The 27,079-nt window shown below is 41.5% G+C and overlaps 1 protein-coding gene across 1 annotated transcript in view; it reads right to left on the bottom strand.

Annotated features, from left to right (window-relative positions):
* LOC134464822 (mucin-2-like) overlaps window positions 1-27,079 on the bottom strand; it is a 71,054-nt gene that overhangs the window by 8,727 nt on the left and 35,248 nt on the right. The window contains exons 22-34 of the mRNA XM_063218157.1: window positions 26,418-26,443; window positions 22,375-22,550; window positions 19,224-19,410; window positions 18,588-18,795; window positions 18,232-18,407; window positions 13,889-14,016; window positions 12,142-12,287; window positions 11,710-11,860; window positions 7,949-8,087; window positions 4,539-5,189; window positions 3,360-3,607; window positions 657-843; window positions 1-116 (exon numbers count right to left, since the gene is read on the bottom strand). The exon at window positions 1-116 is cut by the window's left edge and continues 86 nt beyond it. Of these exons, the coding sequence (XP_063074227.1) occupies window positions 1-116; window positions 657-843; window positions 3,360-3,607; window positions 4,539-5,189; window positions 7,949-8,087; window positions 11,710-11,860; window positions 12,142-12,287; window positions 13,889-14,016; window positions 18,232-18,407; window positions 18,588-18,795; window positions 19,224-19,410; window positions 22,375-22,550; window positions 26,418-26,443 (2,539 nt within the window). The remainder of the gene's footprint in view (window positions 117-656; window positions 844-3,359; window positions 3,608-4,538; window positions 5,190-7,948; window positions 8,088-11,709; window positions 11,861-12,141; window positions 12,288-13,888; window positions 14,017-18,231; window positions 18,408-18,587; window positions 18,796-19,223; window positions 19,411-22,374; window positions 22,551-26,417; window positions 26,444-27,079) is intronic.

Genomic DNA, 27,079 nt, shown 5'->3' with positions numbered 1-27,079 from the left:
TTTGCACATGGGCTTAGTTGGGTCATCAACCTTCCAGTCATATGCAGTCATTGGACAGCAGTCATCATTCTCCACCATACCATTAGGCCGCACACAGGGGGGGCCTCCACACACACCTTAAAAAAAACACATGTGAGGGCAGATCTGTGTAAAATGCAATATCCTCTGCCTAAAGATTTTTTTTGATCAAGTGTTCAAGTGTCAATTCTGCCAATCCTCTGCTGGCGTTTCCCATAGGCCTAGTCACATTGTGTGGTGCTACAAGCAATGTCTGCCCAGTGGAAGTGTTGTGTGTGTATACTGCCACTGACATGTATGTGTGGCTCTTGATCAATACGTGGTGCTCAAGTGTCATTCTATGGTACTGTGCCACACAATGGTCCATTGCATGGAAAACATTGCCGGTTACAGCAATGAATCGTCTTTGCAATCACGCTGGTACCTCAACGGCAGATGGTACAAAGATGTGCCGTTTCCCTACCCCAACTGCACCAGATTCTCGTTATCAACTTAGACCCATGCGTTTAAGTTAGCCACGCTTAGAATCTTCGTCTTGAATGGTATGTGTTTAGACCCGATTTACAATGGCAATTAGCCAGTCACTATCAAGATCCATGTCACAGTAAGATGAGTTAGATTGCTGCACTGCCACCCACCACACTGTCCCTCTGTGTTGTTCCGGAAGAATTGGTAGTTCAGTCTGATGACGACGTGGCCTCCTGTCTGCATTGAGACGTAGATACCAGGCTGCACAATGTGAACAGACACCCCGTTGGGAATGTTCTCAAAAACAAAGAATTCGAGATTGGCGGGGGGGTTCACTCTGGAACCGTTCAGTGTGACCTGTGAATTGGAGTGGTAATAAAAAGGGAATCACAGTTAAATGAGCATGTTGCAGTCTTAATGTACAGTACTATACAACTTTGCTAATAATAATACAAATAATAAAACATTTATTTTATATAGCGCATTTCAAATCAGATGAGTTTTAAGGTGATGTTTAAAGATGGCCAGTGAAGGGGCATTTTGGATGTGGTTGGGTAGTCTATTCCAAAACATACTATAACTAAGGGATACTAAAGTTTGACAAATTGTTTGATAGAACAAATGCAAACCCTGCTAGCCAGTTCAAAAGCAGTATTCTGTTTGACCAAGAGCATCTTTCATTTACCTCTTTCAAAAAGTGATGGAAGTAGGTACAAATAAGCAAGAGCCAACTAAAAATGTCCCCTTTATAATATGTGAATTGCATCTAATGCATGCATAATAAGTAAGGTGTTGTGTATGAATTACGATCTAAAAATGCATAGTTTGTAATGTTCATATGCTGTAATTGATCCAAACTAGGTTTGGCAACCCTCCCTTCTAATACGGAATAGTCCCTTTTTTAGAGATAAAAGTACAGGTATTGAGCTGAAAGGGGACACGGGGCGTTAAAATGCAGAAATTACATCTAAGAAATTTAGTTTTTTTCTGGGGGAGGATGCCCAGACCCCCGCCTCAATGAAGTGTCCCGTATTTTTTTCCATTGACAGTTGCCAACCCTAATCCAAACACAACGTTGACCCAAACACAATACATTGAAAGCTCACACAATTGAGTGAAACCATCAGAGAAATGGCATGTTGACACTCTAAAAAAGTCTTAACATACATTTACATCATCCCAAAATGTATGCAACATCAGCAGGCACTGTACAAATTCTAGGATGATATTTGTGTGTGTGTAGATGTGTGTGTGTGTGTGTGTTGGTTGTGTGTGTGTGTGTGTGTGTGTGTGTGTGTGTGTGTGTGTGTGTGTGTGTTGGTTGTGTGTGTGTGTGTGTGTGTGTGTTATATAAATACACAGTGCCCTCAAGCTTACAGAAAGGGCAAAAAACACTGTCATCAGGTGCTGACAAGAGTAGCATCAGCATATTCCCCTTTAAGACTCGTAAACAATAGAGTTTGCAAGTCACCCGAAAGCATGGCTTTGCTTGTAGTCTTTCTTGTTAGCATTTAAGGCTGTCAGTTCCTATCGAATTGAATGGGTGAATGGTGACCAGTCTCAAATAAGGTGTGAATGCAAACAAGGGATTAGCGAACCCCCGCAAACTGTCGAGGGTGTTAAAAATAGGCTGGACATGGTTGATCATTTTGTGTCAAACGCCAACATAAATACGATGTTGCTATCAACATGCTAGACCCGGAAAACTGGCAAACTACAGGAGGGAGATTTCACGAGCGAGCCGTGGTAACGTATAGTAAACCGCCTTAAACCATACTGGCCCTGACGTGGCCAAGCGGTAGGGCACTCGTTTGCCATGCGGTCGACGCGGGTCCGATTCCCGGCTCGGGTCATTTGCTGAACCCCTCCCCATCTCTCTCACCATTTGCTTACTGTCCACCTCTCATACTATCCTGTCATCAATTAAAAAAAAAATGCCATAACTGCAATTACTCAAATCGCCTTGGTTTAGTAGTATACTTTCAAAACTTACCATCGAGCAGAAGTTTGCTCATGCGTACTAGGCTTCACAGAGGGAGGTCCTTATAGCTCACGCGAGAATGTGAGATGCAGTTCTAAAAAATTCAGGAGTAGCCAAGGGATAGCAACATTACTTTATTATCTTCATGTTTCGTTTGATAAACACACACGTGTGGTTGTGCTGTACCATTTGTTAAGGAAAGAATGCGGGGATAGGCGAATGACGACTGTTACCGTCTGTCTTATAGACTATTTTTGTCAACCCTATGTCCCTGTCCCTATTACTGGAAACCGGATACCGGGTCACCAAGATTTGGCGGTGGTGACTCAAGTGCTAGAGGAGTAGTTCGGCAACCCAAAGGTTGCAGGTTTGAGCCCTGTTCTGTCTGACACCATCGATGTGTCCTTGAGCAAGATAATTAACCCCAAGTTGTTCCTGGTGCAACCACTGTCACCGGTCTGTGAATGTGAGTGTGAACAGATGAATGTGAGGCATACAATGTAAAGCACTTTGAGGGCTCGAAGGAGTGGAAAGGCACTATATAAATGCAGTCCATTTACCATTTTACCAAGATAATGTGTGCAATGCAATGTTGTTCCCATCAATGGTAACTGTAGGCCTACCTCTGTTATCTAAAGAGTTCCTGGCCAAAATGCTGTATATCAATTTTCAAATATATAAACAAATTACTTGTTTTATAGTGCTGATGTTTCATTGTTTGAATTTGGTAAAGAAAACGCAGATCACAATAAAATCATGAAGTTTGGTTAACCCCAATGCTACCTTAAAATCTATTTGAAAAAAGAAGATGAAGAAAATGGCATTGAAATGAATCTTGTTAAGCAGTTTGGAAAAGATGTGCACAAGTATCAGACTGTCCTAACATACGTACGTATGGAGTGCCAAAAAACGAATCCAGTATGAGATGGATGAGGAATCCTCGGAAGGTTATCAATATTCCTTTAGCACAGCTCACAGTGGGTATGCCAAAGCAGAATTCATTGTCCACAACAATGCTAAAGGCCAGTCCGGTCATTCCATGTCGTTCTTGCACCAGTGTGTAGGTGCAGGCCCCCATAAAGTCATAGTTTAGGCCGCTGAAAGTGTAATAGTGGGGATCGCCCGAAACTACACATTCACCTGTGGAGAAGATGTTGGTTAATCATGTAATGTTATAAAGGGAAACAAAACAAGTGTGGCACACTGTCCAGAGTGTGAAGCCCCTTTCCAGGATTGCCTGATTGGATTTTTTTTTTAATCTGGCCTATAGAAATCAATAGAATTTATTTCAATTTTATTTCATTTATTTGGGATGGAAATGATCAGTCACATCTGGCAACCCTGCGCCTTTCTTCTCTATAGAAATGTGAGCCTCAGTTGGTCTGGGGCTTCTCTATCGGGTGTGCATTTGTACTCCCTAATAAGATAATCACAGGATATCACAGGCCATCAGTTACAAACTAACATTACAAAAATGTATTACGAAAATGTGGGTTAATAGTGGATGCGTTATTATCTGTGTCTGATCGTTTCAAAACCAGGCTGAAGTCATCCCAATCCATATGGGCCTCTTGATTACACATAAATAGAGTTTAAGAAATCTTGAATCTCTCTTTTTTTAAAAAAAAAAAACAGTATTAGGGTGTTAAAACGCACCAGTCACAATGGTGTTATTATTTGTATCCACGTATCATATGTAAAACGGATACCATAAACATATAAATATACCATAGAAAATATAATTTCAATATCCACGTTTGTGTAACCAAGCAAAAGACTACTTTCAAAGCGTACATGTATCCATGTAGCATTGCTACATGCTACACGGATCCATTCACTTTCACTAGCTTAGCAACATATTCCCACTTTTAACTTCTCTTACAGCAAGACAACGCTTAACTTTGCCACCTTTATAAACCCCAGCCAACGATTTTAACTGTATTAAGCCCCAAAATAGTGGCATACCCCTTTAAGTAACAGATCAAGACTTGGTCATTACCATTTTAGTCACGGTGAGGCTATAACAGAGGCTCTACGCAAAGAGTTTAATATGCAGGCAGCTGGTACTTACAAAAACACTTCCTCATTGCACAGCATTCCCCCATCACTGTGACCACCTTGCCACCAGGGCAGGCAGGTGTCGTAAGCTCCGGACAGGGGACAGGTGTCATCTTCACAACTCCTCCATCAAGACACTCCAATGTACGGCAAGATTCCATCCATATCTCACCAACGCGTCGGCGCACATTATTTGAGTCAAGGCAACCGCACGGAGGGGTGGTAATCGGAGGAGTGGTGGTATTCCAATACATTTCGGATGTAATAGCCTTAGCTGTGGACTGGGTGATAACCCTAAGAGTGGGGCGAAGGGTGGTTGTCATGGTAGTTGAAGGTGTTGGGGTTGTAGTGGGGGGAAGGGTGGTTGTCATGGTAGTTGAAGGTGTTGGGGTTGTAGTGGGGGGAAGGGTGGTTGTCATGGTAGTTGAAGGTGTTGGGGTTGTAGTGGGGGGAAGGGTGGTTGTCATGGTAGTTGAAGGTGTTGGGGTTGTAGTGGGGGGAAGGGTGGTTGTCATGGTAGTTGAAGGTGTTGGAGTTGTAGTGGGGGGAAGGGTGGTAGTTGTTGTTTCCATGGTAATTGTAGTGGTTGTCATTGTGGTTGTCACAGGAGTTGTAGTGGGTGGATGATGAGTGGGTGGAACAGTGGTTTTCATAGGGCATTGATCTGAAAACAAAAATACAAAGACTTAGGTGTTCTCTTATCAATCGAATTTGTTCGACTACTCTCTCTACGGGAGGTCCTCTTTGTAGGGGACATCCACCGAACACCATGAAATCACCGCTGACAGGCAAAAAGGCTGCTAGGCCCAACATTGCCGCTTTCAGAGAGGAGCATTAAAGGTGGCGCGCACCTGCGCAATTCCTCTTTTATCCCTTCGCTTTCGTGGGCACACCAACATTTGACACCTCCTATGATTCATTAAGCGGGCTTGCCACGCTTATAGTAATCTCTAAGTACGGTTTATGCTTGCTTGATTCTCTTGTGCAGGGCTGTAAAAAATAGAAATCTCTTCTCCAAGGCCTTTTGAGATAGAGACACCGTTCAAACACTAAAACGACAGGCTCGGCTTGGAGATTAAAAATTTTGTTTTTTCCGTTTTCTTCGATTTTGTGCAAGTTTGGGTCCCCATAGAAAACAATGGTAGAATGCTCTTGAATGAAGGTTCCGCCACTCTAGGGATCAGAGTGTAGGAAGCTTTTTCTTTCATAAAACATCAACACTTGCACCTAGAAGTTTAGTTGACGCGTTGTTAGCGAGCTCTATGAGATGACTCCAAACGGTGAAAAGATCATGTCCCAACTCCCATTACTTTTTAAATGGCAGGTGTGTAAAAATGGCTGGGCTGGCCCAATGGCTTTTCCTATTCATTTTTGAAGTGCCTTTCTGAAGAGGTCAGCACATCTTCCACAAGAGGTCCATTTGTGACTGAACCGTTTAACCTATAAACTTCATTCAAGGACTGTTAGAAAGATCACACATATGACTCCAACCTGTGGAAAGGACATGTGCCAATTCTTTAAAGTTTTTTTAACAATAGCGAGCTAAAAACAAGAAACTGTTGTGGTTCTGCCCTCTGCCTTAGAGAACAATACTAACTGCCATACAGACAATCAGAACACGTGCTGCCAATAAAGGGTTCCATCTCAACTGTCACATTCTCTCAACATTCTTTTCTTAATTGTACACTGTGCAGGAAATGGTTAAAAAAGGTACTGCAACTATGCTGCTCATTGAAACTGGGCTACTGGCTATTGCCAAATTTGATCTTTACATGAAAGTTTACTAACTAATAAACAAATATTTTCTAGTATGGTCCAAGTACAGTCATTTTTGCAGCTAAAAATGGCTATTTTTGGAAATTCAAAATGGCGGACCTTGGAGAAGATCTCCCTTATCATGTATGAAAAGTGCAATTTTTCCAGTCATAATGAATACTTAGAATTTGATGGTGGTGGTGAGTATTCATGAAAAAGGTAAAATTAGTGAATGGGCATCATTCATTCTGGAAATAAACAACTAAAAATCTCACACAGTGTTCCTTTAACAAGCACCCGCACTCTAGAATTCCACTGTTCAGCTCTTCAATGCAATGTGATATTGTCTTGCTGGAATGCTTATGACAGCCAGCTTCTTGGCTCAAAGGTAAAGGTGCTGGATTAGAGATATGGAGGTTGTGAGTTCGAAATCCCACCCGGACCCATGTTGATTTTCAAAATTATATCATATGCAGTGTTCCTTAGCCAACTTAAAGGAAGACAAAAAGCCCCAGGTGTTTTCTTGGACTCAGTTCACACAGAGATCAGCCTGCCCATAGAACAACAAGGTAGATACACATAGGTTCGTGTACAGTATATGTACAGTATAGCTCATTTCATATACAGCTCCAGAAAATATATGATCAAAATTATCAGTTTTTCTAATTTTACTATCAATAAATATGTGTTTGAGTATTACTACTAACAAAATTTCCTCCATATTTCAAAAGAAAATATTGCCATTTAGAGGATTTATTTGCAGAAAAGGATAAATGATCAAAATAACACAAAAATGCAATGATGTCAGACCTCCACAAATGCAAAAAAATCAACGAGATGTTCACTTTGAACCGACAAAATAGTATTGTTTTAACTTAGAAAGAGTTCAGAAATCAATATTTGGTAATCATGGTTTTCATGCATCTTGGCATGCTCTCCATCAGTCTTTCACATTGTTCTTGGATGACCCAATTCCACACCTGGTGCAAGAATTCAAGGTGCTGAGCTTTGATGGTTTGCCATGACAGGGTCTGGTGGTCCTCCATCCACACACTAATTGACCAAGCTCTGTGGCTTGAAACATTATCCTGCTAAAAAAAAAGTCCTCAGATTTGAGGGAAATTGTCAGAGGTAGATAATTCCAAGATTTTGTATATGGCTTCCGTCATGCGCCCTTCGCAAAGATTAATATGACCAATTCCCACCTTGCTGAAGCACCCTCAGATCATCACCTACAATATTCTATGCCAAATTTCACAGCAGGTGCAAGACACTATGGTTTGTAAACCTCTCCAGGTCTCCATCCAACCATTACATGACCAAGTCTTGGACTGGATGTGAAATGTGGCCAAAGATTGGTGATGATATACAGTAAGGGTGCTTCAGCAAAACTGAAACTGGGGTTAGCAAAGGACGCAAGACTGAAACCACATACTGTAAAGTTATCTTGGACCAAAACTTGCTTCCATCTGTTCTGACAATGCCCCTTGAACTCTAAAGATTGTTTTGCAGAACATTTCTCTGAACCACACTGCTTGGTCCATCAAGGTGTGGATGGAGGACCACCAGTATCCCATTGAAAACCTTTGGAATGTGATAAAGAAAAAGATGGATGGTTTCGAGCCATTAAGAAAAGCTCAGCAAACAGGCGAGTTTACACTTCCTTACCTCTTATGGTCCTTCCTAAAGCCACGCTGATGCTCTCCAAAGCATCAAAATTGTTCACATGAAAAACATGGTTGTCCACAGATGATGCAATCGTCTCGAGCTCCTTCCGAGCGTCGGGTCTGTTAAAAGCTTGTCCAACCTGCCGTATAAAGCCCAGTGTGATTAACATATTACCATATTACCATAGTATTACCAGAGACTTTTGAAACAGCCCAGTAACACTTCCCTAGACCTCATGTTCATACTGTATGGATTTTGCACAAATGTTTTATTGAGACAAGGCCGAGGCTTTATAGTTGGAACGCATTTCAGATTCAATCTGCACGATCCAGGTGCATGGTATTTTTTTCATTTTTCTTTAATTTACTTGATTGTGTGAAACAGGAAAATGAAAAAAATTTAAACATTTGTATTTTGGAGTTTTATTGTAGATATATACATTTGTGGAAGATTAGACTCTTCTGGCAACAAAACCAAATGCAATGCTGTTTTAACCAACACTCCTCAAACCACCACAATCCACAATCCACCTATCAGTGGAGGAAGTCAGACTTTGCCTTGACATTGCATAGACAAAAACTGACAGTGGTAACAAAAAGCCTCCAAATGCGCCTCTGTATGGCTATGTATGATTTTGGATCACAATGATTACTAATATACGTATCTTATAATGTTTCATTCAAAATCTGACGTTGGCGATGTCTGATAGACGTGACAAAAAAATACTCTTTTACATATGAGTTTGTTCACAGCCATGTTGTTTTCGCTCTGTTTCTTAGGTGCTTCATACCTCTTCTCAAAAACTATATATTCATGAAGATTAATGTAATATAATACTATTATACAACACTGACTATGTTGACATGTTATGGTTGGGACAGTACCAGTGTCCAAACAAATGGAAAAAAATAACAGAAAACTGTACAGTTACAGGAGCTTTAGTGATGGTGAAGCATGCAATAGAGCTAAATGTTTGAAAAGGGGTCCTCAATAATGAGAATGACCTTGTACATACCAAAATTGTCTTTCAAAAAATTCTGACTGTGGTGAAGAATATGTGGGACACATTTTGAGCAATCAGAAAATAATCGTTTTTTTTAACTCACTATTTGCATTTCTGTAGAACCACTTCAAAACGTTCTACCATGTCATGGTGATGTTATTCAATTTCCGTCAGTGATTTTTGTATTTTCAGTCAATTGAGATGATGTCTATTCTTAGGACAGCAGTTTTAACAGGTTGTGAGCAGGTTTATAGCCATGAAAAAAGAAATTACACTTAAATCTTTCAAACAACTGTACATTTTTGTTACAGACCCCTTGGTCATTACCTGAATTTATTTTGTTCATGAAAATGTAATTGAATTTCAACATTATTAGCACTTTTATAGCTGGGATATGTTTTGCCAAACCCTCATGCCATTTCGTAGTACGTCACGGAAATAATCTATAATATTCGTGATACCGTTAAGAAAACGCCTAGTTTTTCGTGACTGAACTACGCATCCACAACCTATGTATTTCGATGGGCTGTCTGATATATAACACCCTTACGAAATCTAAGCCTATTTTTGATGGACAATGTACACAATGTACACAATCTGCTGATTAGAAAACAATAGGCAGAAGATATTAAAAACCACAATAAGCCTTTTTTTGAGGTGCGTTTTCTTCTGACACAACTTTATCTGCTTGAACTCCAGTCTCAACAGGTAGCACCTTGTCTTTACCCAAATATACTTTCATACATACTTTACACACTGGTAACACTTGCATTCATACACGCACACACTCATATGCAAGCTCACACATACTCCCAACTGACCCCTAACCACTAAAATATTGCAAACATAGTAAAAACGTAAAAAAGTAAATGACCGTAGGGGGGTTGAATGACAAAGGAAATCAAGGTCCTACCAATTCCAAGTCATTTCACAACCTTACCCCGTCATCATTTTGGCAACTGGCTAAATGTGTTTCACGTATTGAATATGTTAATGTGTATTAATATCCATGTCCTGTATAAATAACTTATGATTGTAAAGTAAAAAACAATGACTGATCATTTATGCATATAAAAACAATTCCATATACAGATGCAAATGCATTATATGGCTGGAAAAACTTGGCCTGACTGAACAAAATCAGTATTTAAACAATCCAAGAAGCTTCCCTGTATATTTATGCCCATACACATATTTTTTTTGTATAGTTATTCAATTTAAACACGATAAAAAGTGAATATAATTTTACAAATTGGTGGCACAAAGAAAGTGCGTACATCAAAAAGACAGCTTTGCAAGTAGGCTATGACTATATGCACAGTCAACCGCACGTGCAAACAGGCAAGTCCCTGGCCTATGTGTAGATCTATAATACAATAACTTGCTTAACTACCCAAAGTGTTTGCTGTATAACATTCTGAAATGTTTGTTGACTAGCCATCTTTTTGCATAAGACATTTACCGAAATGCATTATTGAGCAAACATTTGTGAGTAAGGTTGGCAACTCTGTCTGACAAAAGACCAATCGATCATCTTATTTACAAGCAATAACTTTCTTCAGTATCCAGGGGCAAAACAAGTTTCCCGGGATACTGAAGAAAGTTATTGCGTGTAAATAAAATGATCGATTAGTCTTTTGTCAGACAGAGTTGGAAACCTTACTCACAAATGTTTGCTCAATGATGCATTTCGGGGTGTGTGTGTGTGTGTGTGTGTGTGTGTGTGTGTGTGTGTGTGTGTGTGTGTGTGTGTGTGTGTGTGTGTGTGTGTGTGTGTGTGTGTGATAGCATCAGACCCTTATAGCCGCCCTGCTTAGAAGAATCTAATTCACCTCGCACCTGCCCCCTTCTGCCAACAGAAGTTGCAGCAGCGAACACAAAAACGAAGGAAGGAACGAATGAACACAACAAATTCGGATGATCACATAACCTCCTCGCGGAGGTAAATATGAGCTGCTGGGCAATTCCGGTCAAAACTCACTGCAGCTGTGGTGTGCAAAAATCCTCTCTTCTGTGTAGCATGCACTGGTTGCCCGTTAAAATTGGCTCAGAAATCATAAAGCTATCACGAATTAGACATCCATTAAAATACATAGGTTGTGGATTCGTAGCCCAGTCACGAATTGCGAATATTATAGATTATTTTAGTGACCATAATACGAAATGGCATGGGACTGGGCTGTATATACACATAACATATAACATTTATTTTTGGTATGTCCGCCTCACCCTACCCAACAAGAACAGGAAGTCCAGAGTGATGCAAATGGCAGGAAAGATCATAGGACAACCCCAAAAACCACAATTACAATTAGGAGGACATCGCCCAACCCTAACTACCACAAATAAACAATTCATGCTTATCATATAAACTTTGTGTTGGTCATTCGATTTAGCATTAATAGAAATGCCTAAATGTGCAGATAAGGTCTACGAGGGAATGCATAGTTTCACAGCCAATGAAAATAACATTTGCGGGACTATCAATTACAATTATTTGCGAGAGTGGGACTGGATAGGGTGGGTGTGGCCGGGAGTGGGACTGAAAATTCTGTCCCACTGTGCAAACCTCTAATGCACATCTTATGCAAGGCGCTACTAAACGGCACAAAAAAGGAGAGGATCACGCCCCCTTTGTAGACAGAAGGCGATTAAACTCCTTTGCATTAAATATTGGTGATGCGTCACAATCATTTATCTTCTTCCATGATTTATCTTGGTCTACCGTGTTGAATATCTTTGGTGTGTAGTGTCATACCCCAATGGCGTATCGGGTGATGTCCTCTGCCTCTGCCTCAGCTACACAGTCTGGAAGCTGGAGACTATCTGATGACTGACCATCGGTGATGACAATGAGGACACGAGTGGTAAAATTTCTCAATCCTGCCGCGGGCACAAACAGCGTGTCCCTGTGGGCAGACACAAGCGGAACCAGCATTTGAAAATGTGTCTAGATTTAAATCCCAGAGACATTTCTCTTTATAGCAAAACTAAGAAAATCAACATGAAAGATTTTTTTTCCATTTCTTTGTGATTTTCATTTTTTTGCCAAAATTCTTGGCAAGGTCTTGAATAAGCTTCTCAATGCTTCTGAAAACATTTTGGGTTAACGTTATGTCTTTTCTATGGGTAAGAGAACATTCTGGAGCTGAATGGTGTTATGTCAGAGTATTTTGAACGTTGGACTTACACAACAGTGCAAATTGCCCTTGCAGTGTTGGTCCCACCGGAGATCTGTGTGATACCGTTGATCTGGCTCTCAAACATCCCAGAGCTGTTAAATTGGTTGAAATTGAAGTGGGTGATTGTTCCGCTGGCATATTGGGCGACGGCAAACTGTAAAAAGACAATGACACATATTTCACTTCAATTTCATCCACCTCATTGTCCATGGTTCCAACGGCAGTGCCGTTACTATGTTGGTAGCAGTGGCTATGGGCAGCATAAAAGGAACTGACAGAAAATGGAACTAGCAGGAAAATGTTGAAATCAGCAGGGTTATGAGGTGGATCCCAGCCACTGTGTTCAGAGAAATATTATTTGCTTTAGTTCAAGTAAAAACAATTACTGTTGAATTATAAAGGACATTTCTACTGAATTTCTACATAGTCTGGCCAACTATGAGTTCGAACGAGCGAGCTATTCCGCTATTTTGATTGGATCTGGGCTGGTCACATGTTTTATGGACGCCATTTTCGTTCCCCTCTCCCATAAATGAGCATTAACAGATATAAAAAATAACGCTTCACTAATATATTATTACATTATTATTATTATGACAAACTGTTGTGCATGTGGCTGTAGTGCAGGGTCGGGTCAGGAGAAAAAAAAACAGCATCGTTTAACTCGTGACAGAAACTGAGGATTTGGGACATACACGGATATAAACTCCCCTTTATGGAATATAAAGATCAGAATTAATAACCGGAAAGCAGCAGGTTTCTCCGTGTTGTGTGAGGTAGGCTACACGTATCCCCCCCCCCCCTTCGACTTTTGTTAACAATTACTTTTGAAAGAAAAAAATAGTCATGATGATGGCATGCTCTCAACAACTCATGTCCGCACTTTGAAAACGAATGAAGATAGGTTTCTCTAGGTAACTTGAAATTAGCTTGTCAAATCTTAATTGCCACCTGTAAGTATGCTATACTGTGAAAACATAACTTTGCCCACCAAGTTATTATTTCTGTCGTGCTAATAAGGTCCTTTCCCCCTGCGATTTAAACTCATTTCCAGTCTCATGAATATCCAGACTGAACCTACGAGCATCCAGACTCATCCTAAAGTTCTACTGTCTGCAATCGCGATTATGCACTGCTGAGCACATCGTTATTTTTAAACTAAATCTCGACACAACGTGAAACTTTGGCACAAGTATCACCAGGGTCCCTGTACATGAACTTGACCATCGTTGTGAGTATTATTTCTGTACATTACTTAAATATCGACTTTGACGTTGGCTGTACCTAGGCAACAACAACTCGGAAGTAACGCTTGAATGCACTACCACGAACAAACTTGTTAATGTTTGTTTTCATATGTTGGGATCTTGATAATACTACAACCCAAGTTTGATGGTCTATGAAGCCTTATTTGTATTTTAGATCCAGTGATTTTGACGGTATGCTGCCCATAGGGTTACACTGTAGAATCCTCGCCGTGGGGAACGAAAATGGCGTCCATGATTCGAGTTGGCCAGACTCTCTCTATGTACGGCTCTGGGTATGATGTGTATGTGGCACCACTCACAGGCGACACAAATCACTGCGGGGTACACACAGACTCACTGCAATACTAGGCCCAACCTCCTCCAATGGGGCAGATAAAAAAAGGTCTGTGACAGTGAATAACACACACACACACACACACACACACACACACACACACACACACACACACACACACACACACACACACACACACACACACACACACACCTTCATCTGTGGAAGCTTCTTGATTAGATCTATCACAAAGTCTTTCATGGTCTGGAAATCGTCAAAGGAGACACTGCCTGAGCCATCCAGGAGGAATGCTATGTCTGAGGCACGGTCTACATAGCAATCTGAGGTGGAAAAAAGAAAAACAAATTGTAAAGCAACACAAATTCAGGAAGTTCAAACTCAGTAATAACTAAAAAGAGATGTCCAGACAAAAGATCAAATCCCGCCCAAAAGGTTCTCAAAAAACGCCAAAATGCGCTAAATTCCGCCCAAATTCAACAAATTACGATGACATCTATGGGCCCAAAACGGCTGAAAAAAAAACCACCTACTGGCCAATTTTTCCCGTTTTTACCCGCAGACGCTCATCCCAAGTAGACCAATTGGGCGGGACAAAAGTGGGGTTTTAATGGCCTCACAGTATGCTGTGCTATTTACAAAATAAGTGCAAACATTTCGTTTCACAGAGTCCGAGCTTCAGTTTATGTGAATTTGAACTTAATTCAAAGCCAACGTACCACTACACTACAGATACCACTTGGAGAGGCAGGCCAATTTTGGACATTGATTGCACACAGATGCTTTGCTTTCTCAACTTAAACTATTGAGTTAAATTAACACATTTTACTACCAGTATTTATGTTCAGAAAATTCACATTAAAAAATAACGATATTCAACACTAATTGGAACGAGTTTTGAGTAATTCCAGTTCTTAAACATCTCAATTCTTTCTCTGTGTGTGTGTGTGTGTGTGTGTGTGTGTGTGTGTGTGTGTGTGTGTGTGTGTGTGTGTGTGTGTGTGTGTGTGTGTGTGTGTGGTGTGACCATGTAAGCAATCTAGGTAGTATCTCATTTTACTTTTGAGGACGATGCATGCGCATCGAAACAGCAATCATTTTGTGCACCATGATAAATAAAAACGTCTAATAAAAACTATGTCAAGTGCTGCGGTCATCCTTGGATCTTTTCAATGAGACATAGCTCAGTTTTTCTTGGATATGCAGCCTGCGGTAGTTCTGCCAGACAGACTCAAATGTTACATTTCCATTTTGCAGACAGTCAGCATTTCCTTCTATAATGACCTGTCTCACCTTTCTTGCTGCCCTAGGTTCGGTTGGTTCTGCCAACCTTGCCATTACGCAGGGATGGGGAACCTTTCATTCGAAGGACCACTTCAAATTCCTCCCAGGGCCGTAAAAGCCCTCCAAGGGCCGTACTATGAACACAATATATACAGTGCCCTGGTGAATCAGTCACTCTTTACCCCCCTGTAAGACACCCCTAGTCTCGTCTGTCCCTCTCAGAGAGGACCGTCTGTCTGTCTGTTTCGTCTACTACCCTGTCTGCTTTGTTTACTGCCCTCCGCGAGGGTTGTCTGTCTGTCTCATCTGCTCCCATCCATGTGGTCATCTGCGTCTGATTGGTGCTCTACCCCAGTGTGTCTGTCTCGTCTGTCGCCAGTGGTGGACAAAGAAAAAGTAAAAGTACTTTCGTGGTGTAATTACAACAGTAGCACATGCTGTTACACCCTCTACTCCATTTTACCTACCTATTGAGATAGACTTTGTTATTACTGAAAAACAATAAAAATCTAACAAGGACCCACCACAAACTCAACCCAACCTGTGCAGAATCAGCTTATCGTAAGACAAGTACATTGCTACTTTTTACTCAGATAAGTTACCTGTGTTGGAAAGAAACTGTTTCTTTATTTAACTTTTACTTTTAACTTTTACTTTTACTTTGTCCACCACTGTCTGTCACTCTCAGCGAGCTGTCCATTCATCTTGGCCTCCGTGAGGGCCACTGTATATCGTCTACCGCTCTCCATGAGCGCTTCTATCCCTTCCTTGTCTGTTGCTCTCTTCTTGGCTTGTCTGATGCCCTCTGTGTAGGTGACTATGTATTGTCTATACATGGGTTCTAAATTTTTGTTTTCTCCTGACTGCACAAGATTAACTGCGCACAACTCAATCTCTGATTGTTGGAAACTGCTGTCGGTCACAAAATTAGCTCACATGGTTGTCAGTGTCTTGCCCCTACTCACAGCACTGTATTGATAAACAAAAAAGACATGTATTGGGAGGGAAAGTGGAAAACAGCGATCCTAGCGGTTACGTTCCAAACACCAGGGCGATCCTATTGAAACTCCCATAGACGAGTTTTTAAAAAAATCCCACAAAGATATGACTAGGAACTATAACACCAGACACATTTTTCAGCGTACACAATAGGATGAACTACTACCTGTGAAAATCTTAAGTCATTTTTTGCCCTTATAAGAAAAATAGAAATTGTGCCAATCTGGTCGGAAACGGACTACAGCTCCCAGCATGCTGTGCTTCGCGCCTCGTTGACAACACAGAGAAACAAATGAACGTGAATGAACGCAAGTTCTTCCCATATCTTCACATTCTTGTAATCCTGTGAGTTGCACATTGTCTTCTTATTAAACATATATACACGCGATCATTTTGGTTTGGTTTTAACTTCTCTAGTAGATATGATGGCTTCTGTGGTGACGAGTAACCACCTCTCTGGCTCATGCTTGGCTATGCTAATTTGGCTATGCTAATTACATGGAGTAAACATGTCACACATGCCAGTCATTGTAGTTCTGTATTAGCTTTTTAAAGAATATTAAAATCAGTTCAGATCAGTGGAAAACCGAACATTTTACCACCTGATTCGATAAAACGGGCCAACTTGCCTATAATATGACTGCCACTACTTCTACTTCGTCGTCAGGGCCGAGATGTAATTTTTCAAAGAAAAAAACCCATTCATTTGTTGCAGGGGCTTGGAACGTTGCCAGCAGGGGGCGATGAGATTACTTTCCCTCCCTATTGCTCTCCAAATGAGCGTCAGCGTGTCTTGTCTATTGCTGTCTGTGAGGCCCAACCCAATACATACAATGTAGTGAGGATTTAATTCTGGGCACCTCTCTCCATGGGCCCGGGACAAGTGACCTCTTTGTAACCCCCTGTTGGCTTCCCTGGCTACAATTACTGGTGGAGGTGTTTCGTGCGGCGCTCTTGCTCGCAACTCTCTGTGCTCGAAAGGGGGATGCAGTGGTGCATTTGCATCCCCACTTTTGGGCTCCCTAAATGAGCCTTTCTCAACTTTTACTGCAGACAAATGAGTGGAGTGCAGCAACAGTAACATTGTCAAGAAATAAAGAATGAAGAAAGAAAAATGCACCACCATTTTAAAACTGATTCCGGCGCCATTGCTCTGCGGTCCTGCACGTCGGTCTGTGTGGCTCACTACTGTGTGGCTGCTGGGGCCGGTTCGTTCCTGTGTGTGGTTTCACAGTGTTTCATATCTATTTTTCCCTCCTCCTTTTCTGCTTTAGATGAGTTCCAGTCGTCCCCTACGGCGGGTCAAGTGTTTCCCCTTCTCTTTTCGGAGGGCTTCAATCTCTATGGGCAGTATTAAAACCTGCTTTCTTGAGTTTTGAGGTCCGGTTCCGGCTGCATGGCTACGGCAGGCTCTACTGGATCTGCTAGCGCAAGACTTGGGCTGATGATTGGACCTACGCCAAAGACTCTGTACCTTCTGACAAATTCATTGTCAACTATGTTCACATTTAATCGTTTAAAACGAATTCCTCTCTCTGAGTCTTAATGGCTGAACTGAAGATCTCTCTATGAGTTCATTTCAATGTGTAATACCCATGGAGGTAGTATAAGAACTGGAGAGAGTGAATAAGTCCCGCCTCCAGTCATTTCAGTGGGAAATGCTAGGCTAGTGAATTCAGCCAAAATTGAAAGATTTTTTTCAGCTTCCAAAATGGAGTTATTTCCGCCGACAGTTTACTCAGCCAATTACGTGCCACGTTACTGACTGACTTACGGTTGACCAGAAAGCTATATGGAAGACGGGCATTGAATGCATGGAGGTGCCCAACCACAGACCTGAGAATTTGTGAAAATGGCAAACGAGGAACTGTGCCTTGCTAATCGGCGAAGCTAACCAGAAAAAAATCCTGTCCCCCCTGGTAGTACCTCCCATTCTCTCCTTTTGCTTGTGGCCTTGTGCCTTGCTGATTCCCCGCCTCCACGATGAAAACAATAGGCAGGGCAGCTTTTGAGGAGCTTTTTCCCCATGCAGATGTCAAAATGACCTTTCAATTGTGCTTTTGCGAGCTACGGAACAAATTGTCAATTGTCAATGACATCAAAGCACAAGCAAGATGGAGAGGACAAGTGGTTATAGATTGAGTTGGACCATATCTATCTTTCTCTCTCTCTCTCTCTCTCTCTCTCTCTCTCTCTCTCTCTCTCTCTCTCTCTCTCTCTCTCTCTCTCTCTGCACATGTACTGTATGTACTTACCACAAGCGCCGTTGGTGTGTTCGCACCAATCAACACAGACATCCACACTTTGACACAGTTCAGCAGCTTGAGCGAATGAGCTGCAAGAGACGTTTGGCAAAGTGTTGCACACATCAAAGCGGCAGCTCTCGTACAGCCGGGACAGATCCACAAGCCTTCGACACTCCTCAAACACTCTGGAATGGAGAAGAGACATGGAGGGGGTTAACACATTTACACATTTGAACTCACACACACACATTTTACTTCTTTATTTGGATTCACCTGGTAAGCATGAGTGCTAAGCCATAGAGAATATTTCTCGCATGCACACACACACACACACAGAACCTAAGTGTCATGAGCATGTGTCTTACGGGCCATAAAGAATGTCACAGACAGAGACAGCAGGACAGAGTGTGGTTGGTGGGGGAGGAGTAACATCACAGGACACGTTTCGCGGCGCATTGTTGCACATGGGTTTGCGCGGGTCGGGGACGATCCAGTCATATGCTGTCTCTGGACAGCAGTAGTCTTCCTCCACCTGACCACTAGGGCGCACACAGGAGGCACCTCCACACACACCTGAAAAAAAAACAGGAGAGCAAACTTGAGGGTCGGGAGCGTGTAGTATGTGCAGACAAACACATACAGTACCATACGCAAGTAAAACTCTAGAATTTCTTCTGTTTTGTTCACTACATTACATTCATTACAAGACTATACACACGTCACGCGCATGCACTGAAACACATACAAGCATGCACACACTACACTGTATTACATTACATTACATTACACTTTTATGCAAAGTGACTTACCTATTTACAGGGTACTGGTTAAAAAAGGAACTTAAGGTCAGGGTGGGATTCAAACTTGCAACCCTCTGATCTATCTTAAGACCACTTCTCCAACCATTAGGCTACACACACACAAGCATGCACGCACGCACACACGCACGCACGCACGCGCACACACACACAAACACACACACACACACTGAGGAGACCCACCACACTGTCCTTCTGTGTTGTTCTGGAAGTATTCCATTCCCAAGGTGATGGTCACTCGAGCACCAGTCGCCATGGAAATATGGGAGCGGATTTGGTCAATGTAGACGGACACACTGCCTGGTCCAACATCAAAACGGATTCCGTATTTCTCAAGGTGGGAATCTACAGTGTCGTTGTTCAGCATGGCCTGCAGATGGAGAGGGAGAGGCTTTTATACTATACTTAATATGGCTGGGGACATACTTGCTACAGGATATGCGTCAACGCTCCCTTTTGCCTATTGGCTGACGCCGACCTAACCCCTATAGCTGTCCATGAGTCAGCTGCGCTTTAGTTAATCAGCTGCTGCTCGCAATTGGATGCTGGCCTTTGGCGCGCTTTATTTAAACTACCGAATTTGTTTTCCCGTCATTGCTTTTTGCTGCTCGTTTTGCACCCACCACCTCCCCTGCTCCACCAGACTTATCATTGCCAAACAATGTCATACTGTTGTCATTGTTGCTGGCTCTGTTCTAGGGGGTATGCTGCCTTTCCAGCTAAATGGAAGGCACTCCACCTGAGGATGCTGCTGTTCCCTGTCTTGGCTTCCATGGAGCTCATGGAGAAGCCGGGGAGCTTCCTCTGAACAGAGCCATACCGCCAAACACAATATGTGCAATAAAAAATAAAGCTTCTGAAATGTATCTCTGTTTCTCGTCTCATTTTTGACTAGAGTGGATCTGACAGAACTGTGGAAAATGTTAAATGGAGCCCTGTTGGCTTTCTGCCCCCTACATGATAACTCCAGTACAGGGACGGAGCACTGGTATTGGGACAGGGTGGCGGGAGATGTGTCAGAGGCGTTGGGCCCACGAAATATCGTAGAATGGTGAATGGTGAAATATCGTAGAACTACAAGATGTTTGGCAATCGAAAGTCACTGGCAGGGGGCCCCCCAAGTGGTGAGGCCGAGGGTTCCTGGCCCCTATGCCCCGCCCTCTGCTCCGCCCCTGCTCCAGTATTATACCTAGAATGGCTAAATTATGCATGCAACCCCATGTGACCGGGAGTACATACTCGCAAAAAAGCCATCGATAGCTTTTAGCAAGTATGTGCATTGGGGTGCACACGGTTGCATGTGCAATTTAAGTCAAACCGCAAGCATGTCCCCGGGAGTAAAAACAAGTTGGAGAATTTTAAACATAAAAATATCAGTATTACATACTATTTTAAACTGCATGTTACAAAAAAGTAAAACAAAAGAGAAAAACACAACATCATGTGTGAGTTGTATGAAGTAGTAGTGCAATCCATGTTTATGCCAAAATTATCCATACAGTATATCACGAAAGTGAGTACACCCTTCACAGTTTTTGCAGATTTGTGAGTATATCTTTTCATAGGAAAGCATTACAGAAATTTCACTTTGACACAATGATTTGTGACCTTTTAACAACATATTTAACCGCTTAAATTTCTTGTTCACTCAGAAAAAAACAAAATACAGCCATTAATGTTTGAACAAGTACTCACAAAAGTGAGTACACCCCAAATTAAAATCCGGTAGAGAAGGGGCTGTGTTTGCTCGAATCGTCTCAAAATGAAACAAAATGAAAGCGGATGAAAAGGGAGGTCATCAGTGTGCGTTTCAACCTTTCTTTGCATTGAACTTTTACATTTTGAGTCTGCATCTGGCTTAAATAGATTGGTGTGAGATTTGAATGCAATCCTATGGAGAATGTCATGATCTGCTTCTGTAGTCACAGTGCATGTTGACATTCATGTTTCTTTTAGGTGTATTTCAGATTACCAATGTTGACAGCATCCATGCATCCCCAAACCATGTCAGTCCCACTACCATGCTTGGCTTTTGATAGGATACACTTTTTTTTGTAAAACTCACTTGTTTACCACCACACATGCTTGACACCATCTAAAGTGTATTTGTTTATCTTGGTCTCTTCAGATCACACGACATGGTTCCAGTGATCCATATCCTTGGTCTGTCCATCTCTCTTGAGACCAAGATAAACAAATTTGCTTTAGATGGTGTCAAGCATGTGTGGTGGTAAACAAGTGAGTTTTACAAAAAAAGTATATCCTCTCAATAGCCAAGCATGGTAGTGGGACTGACATGGTTTGGGGATGCATGAATGCTGTCAACATTGGCAATCTGAAATACACCTAAAAGAAACATGCATGTCAACATGCACTGTGACTACTGAAGCAGATCATGATATTCTCCATAGGATTGCATTCAAATCTCACACCAATCTATTTAAGCCAGATGCAGACTCAAAATGTAAAAGTTCAATGCAAAGAAAGGTTGAAACGCACACTGATGACCTCCCTTTTCATCCCTTTTCATTTTGCTTCATCTCGAGACGATTCGAGCCAACACAGCCCCTTCTCTACTGGATTTTAATCTGGGGTGTACTCACTTTTGTGAGTACATGTTCAAACATTAATGGCTATATTTTGTTTTTTTCTGAGTGAACAAGAAATTTAAGGGGTTAAATATGTTGTTAAAAGGTCACAAATCATTGTGTCAAAGTGAAATTTCTTCAATGCTTTCCTATGAAAAGATATACTCACAAATCTGCAAAACTGTGAGGGGTGTACTCACTTTCGTGATATACTGTATATGGGCTATCTTAAATGGGACATACTATAGAAGTGGCACATTATGTGTAAGGCACACTACACCTACCATGTACACCTACCACCTACCAACAAATAACTACCGTGATGGAATGTGTATGTGTGCTTACTGAAAAGGCACATATGGCACACTATAAAAATGCCCAGTCAGATCTCCCGCACATCTTTTTTTTTTTTTTTTTAGCCGGATGCAGGATCAAAATGTGTGAGGTAGGGGTGTGGTGGCCCAAAACGTCACGAAAATAAAACTAGATTAACATAAATATATAGATGCCCCATTTCTTATTCTTTCACATTACAATAACATATGTCTAGCCATGTACAGTTTATGTCCAAATATCTTTTCCTATCGAAACTATCAAACTTCTTCATGCTGACACCACTAGTGCTACTACATGGTGTGAAAAAAAACAATGGCAATAACAAAAACAAAATATTATCTTACGTATGGCCTGCTCCAAAACGATTCCTGTATGATGTGGATCGAGAGGTGTCGAAAGGTTATCCACACCCCTCTGGCACAGCTGACAGTCGTCTTCCCGAAGCAATGAGCATTGTCCACCATGACACTGAAGTTGTACTGCGGCACTCGCTCTTGGACCAGCGTGTAGGTGCAGGCCCCCATGAATCTGTAGTACGTGCCATGGAAGGTAATGTAGTGGGGGTCTGACCAGACCTCACAGCGACCTATTGGAAAGACATCAATTAATTACATTACATAGCACTACATAAGATTGTTACATTTACATTACACTTAGCTGAGGCATTTATCCAAAGCGACAGTTATTTAGCGACAGTTATTTCAGCCTGATCTCCAAAAATTCCGTGCTCCTGGACACGGATGTTAAGGACACGAAATCCGTGTCCAGGAGCACGGTTTTTGCCAAAATTCCGTGCTCCTGGACACAGAATTGTTTTCCGTGCTCCTGGACACGGAATTGTTTTCCGTGATGGGCACACGGAAGTGCTATTACCACAGCACTGTGTTAACTCTATCATTAGAAAATACATACCAAATGCTAATCCTAAACAAAATAATGCTATAGCAATTTAAAGTTGTGCCCTGACCAAAACATTCCCTAACCTTAACCTGTCATTAAAGACATATTTTTGAGAAATACCTTTTCCAGTTGGTTGCTAGGCTATCAAACTCATATAATGAATGAAATAAAACTAGCTGTGCCAAGACCAAAACAATCCCTAACCCTAACCTGTCTGTCAGTAAGAAATGTTTTTTTTAGACAAAATATTTGAAATTAGAAAAATCCTGAGACACAAGACTGTGGAAATAGCCTATAGAAAGCACTTCAAACAATTCCGTGTCCAGGAGCACGGAATTTTGGCAAAATCCGTGCTCCTGGACACGGATTATGTGTCCTTAAAGCGATGGTTCGGAGTAGAATCACCCTAATGCCATTTGAACCGTGACACCCATCCACCTTTACACCCGAAGTGTTTTCTGCCGCAGGCTTACATCAACAGAGTTGCCGTGTTATTCGATGTTTATTCCGGATAGCTTGACTCAAGCGCATATGGATCCTGGGCACCGTCTCCAAACTTTCCCCACAAAAATAACATGTCATGACACCAAACTTCTACAGTATAACAAATGTGGTTTGTACTCACAAAAAGATGAATTTGAAACTTTGTACATAGTCCAGGAGTTTATTAGTAACAACACAGGAGACGATTAGCTTTTCTGCTGCTAAACATCCGTCGACGTCACTTCCTCCAGCTGGGACTGTCCACTTATTGTAAGGTTTGTGTTTTAGTCCACAGCCAGGATATATGCACGAGTGTGGCATCGTCTTCTATTTATTAAATGTGGTAAAATTTAAATCCGAAGTGGTTAATTTCAAGTTGTAGCGCAAGCTGTCTTTTTGAGTTTTCCGCCTTCCGGACTCACGTGTATTTGTTTCCATCAACAAAGTCCCAGCTGGAGGAAGTGACGTCGACGGATGTTTAGCAGCAGAAAAGCTAATCGTCTCGTGTGCTGTTACTAATAAACTCCTGGACTATGTACAAAGTTTCAAATTCATCTTTTTGTGAGTACAAACCACATTTGTTATACTGTAGAAGTTTGGTGTCATGACATGTTATTTTTGTGGGGAAAGTTTGGAGACGGTGCCCAGTATCCATATGCGCTTGAGTCAAGCTATCCGGAATAAACATCGAATTACACGGCAACTCTGTTGATGTAAGCCTGCGGCAGAAAACACTTCGGGTGTAAAGGTGGATGGGTGTCACGGTTCAAATGGCATTAGGGTGATTCTACTCCGAACCATCGCTTTAACATCTGTGTCCAGGAGCACGGAATTTTTGGAGATCATGTTGGTTATTTAGAGGGTACTGGTTACAGTCTGCAGGAGTAATGTGGGTTAAGATGTAGGTTTAAATTCTCAATGGGACTTCAGCCACGGATGGAGGTGTAGGGAGAGGTAAGGGAGCGGGGATTCAAACCTGCCATCCTCTGATCCTGCAGTAAGACCACCTACCCAACCACTTGGCCACATTTGCCATTACATTACTTTACATTACACTTAGGTGACGCTTACATCTAAAGCAACTCCGCTTTCATCTAAAACAAACTCCGTAACCATTACAACCAGCTGCCAATTAAAAAAAAATAATTATTATTATTATTATTATGCTCATGGGGTATAAAGTTAAGACACTCACAATTACACCTGGATGGATTGCAGCACTTATCCCCAGTAACCTCAGAGCCACGGGGGCATTTCATTGGACGGGGATGACAGGGCACCGGGGTCTTTGTCTCCACACCTCCATCACACTTGTAGTTGTAACAGTCCTTTGTCCATTCGATACCACAGTCGCCATCTTTGCACGGGCATAGTTCTTCAAAAAGAAAGTTTAATGTTTTGTATTAGCCTATGTCATGTGGCAAAAACAAGTACCAAATAATATGGAACTTCACATTTTGAGTAAAAGCAGAGACACAAAACACATAAGAAACACAAAAACACGCATCTAATACAAAAATAATTTTTAAAAAGTTAATCCAGAACAAGTCTGACAGGTGGACAAATATGTGTCCACTTGTTGCTTATTGATGTAAATTAATGAATACAATTCAATGTTATGCGAAAAATGGCAGCGAAGATCATGTTTTGGCTGATTTAAAGAATGCGTTTCAGACGGACAGACCGATGGACGGACGGACATACCCTCTTATAGAGATGCTAGGACGCATCTAAAAAGGCTATGAAAAACAAGGCAATGTTTACAACGAATATCTCCATGCTATTTGTGCTTTTACACATGCGCCCACTGTCGTAGGTACAGTATGACATTTTTTAGTAGTTTCTTTCCAGAATACCCATTCACATATATTGTGTTTTTCATGACCATTTGCCATCCCCACCAATTTCTAAGTGTTCATTATGTAAGGGTTAACGTTCGGCGAGAAGGTCGCTACCGTGGAATAGCAGCACGACAGAGAGAATCTTTAGACCCCGACGCGGAGCGGAGGGGTCTTGTTCTCTCTGAAGTGCTGCTATTCCACAAAGCGTCCGACTCGCCGAAAGTTAACCCGCTTATTATATGGATATACTTAAATGATTCACACATGGCGGGGACATTTCTTTAGGCCTATTTAATGTGAAGTCTATTATAGTTTTTAATGTCAAAAGATTGTTGCTGCGCAAAACAAAACAGTGCCGTTGTGGAACACCGCTAACAGCTAGGTAGCCAGGACAACAGGTGTTGTCTATCACAGCAGCTGATTAGAACTAGAGTCTTGTTGAGATGTCGCTTTAGCAGTGAAAAGTCTTGTTGCCATTGACAGCGGTCGCTTATAGACCAACCCGTCCGTTATCGAAAAATAACAGACGTGCGAACGTTGGGGAGCCCCGTTGAAATGAATGGAGCATTCGACCGATGACGTCACAACCATATAATAAGAATAGATAACAGTTTTCATATATGAGAAGATGGGTCTTCACTCACCCGAAATATGCTGTATGCTATATAGCAGTGTACACATAATGTATTATGTATGCATATTATATACAATTAAATAAACAATAAATGGTAAATACCAAGGCCATACATATATGAGTAAAGACCCAACACATATTTACCAGGGGTTGTGGTAGGAATAGTGGTAGGAGTAGTGGTAGGTGTTGGACAATCTGAAAACAAATACATACAGTAAATAACAGAGTGTATGGGGGAATACCACAACAACAACAACAACATTTGTATAGCACATTATTATACAAAATTATATTCTTTCTTTGAAAAAGAAAGAGAAGGAAGAAGATATTACAGGTAAAATTAAATACTAGAGAGACTGTTGATAAATTGCCCTAATCAAAGACAGATAAAAAATAAACTGTTTTTAAATTTATTTATTTTAAAACATACCACTGTTGGGGCAGTTCTAATTCCAAAAGCAAACTGGTTCTAGCATTTGGCAGCATAATGGCTACATTCCATTGCACCACGTCTGGATTTTATCCTGAATACAGTGTTTTCTCTTGACAAGTACGTAATATTTACTGTAGCGTAGCCATTGTAAATGCTAGTTACCTGGATTCCCAGGACAGTCCGGTGTGCTAATGGCAAACAAATAAACATAAGTGCATTAAGACACAAGAATAATATTTTTTCATTAGTTATTTTGGTGTCCCACAGCACAGGTTTTCAACTGGTTCTAGCCCAGGGACCACCATAGACTACCAGTACCTCACAGTCCCCTGTGGTGGTGTATGTGTGCGCTGGGAGGGGGGAGTTCCTCCGCCACCTTAGTCAAGAGTTCGATATTGTAGAATATCTTTCTTTGGAACATCTTTTTACGTTATTGTAACAACGATTACACAATGGAGCATTCCCTTCCACATTGAAGCAATGAATAATTAAAATAAAAGGTTAGAAAAGTACTTTAAAAATCTCCTACACATAACCATGTACAGTAATCCAATCACACAAATCCACACATTCAAATCTGGGGAGTACTGTGTGGGATTCATGTCCACCACACCTACTACTTCCATGGGCCTGTATATGAGCCAGTTGTCTCCTGTTCAGCAGTCTCTGTTCACATAGAGTGCATCTTAATATGCGACCTTGCCTCCTCCACTTGCCTCCTCCACTTGCTTCTCGTCATGATGACATCACTGACAACAGCATTATATTTCAATATCTTGCAAAAGCTCAATTATAAAGTCTTTTTCTCATTTGCAATTGGGATG

This window comes from Engraulis encrasicolus, chromosome 15 (assembly GCF_034702125.1).
Source record: "Engraulis encrasicolus isolate BLACKSEA-1 chromosome 15, IST_EnEncr_1.0, whole genome shotgun sequence".
Taxonomy (NCBI): domain Eukaryota; kingdom Metazoa; phylum Chordata; class Actinopteri; order Clupeiformes; family Engraulidae; genus Engraulis; species Engraulis encrasicolus.
The sequence above is the reverse complement of the archived record's forward strand: the minus strand, read 5'-3'. Positions and strand labels throughout refer to the sequence as shown.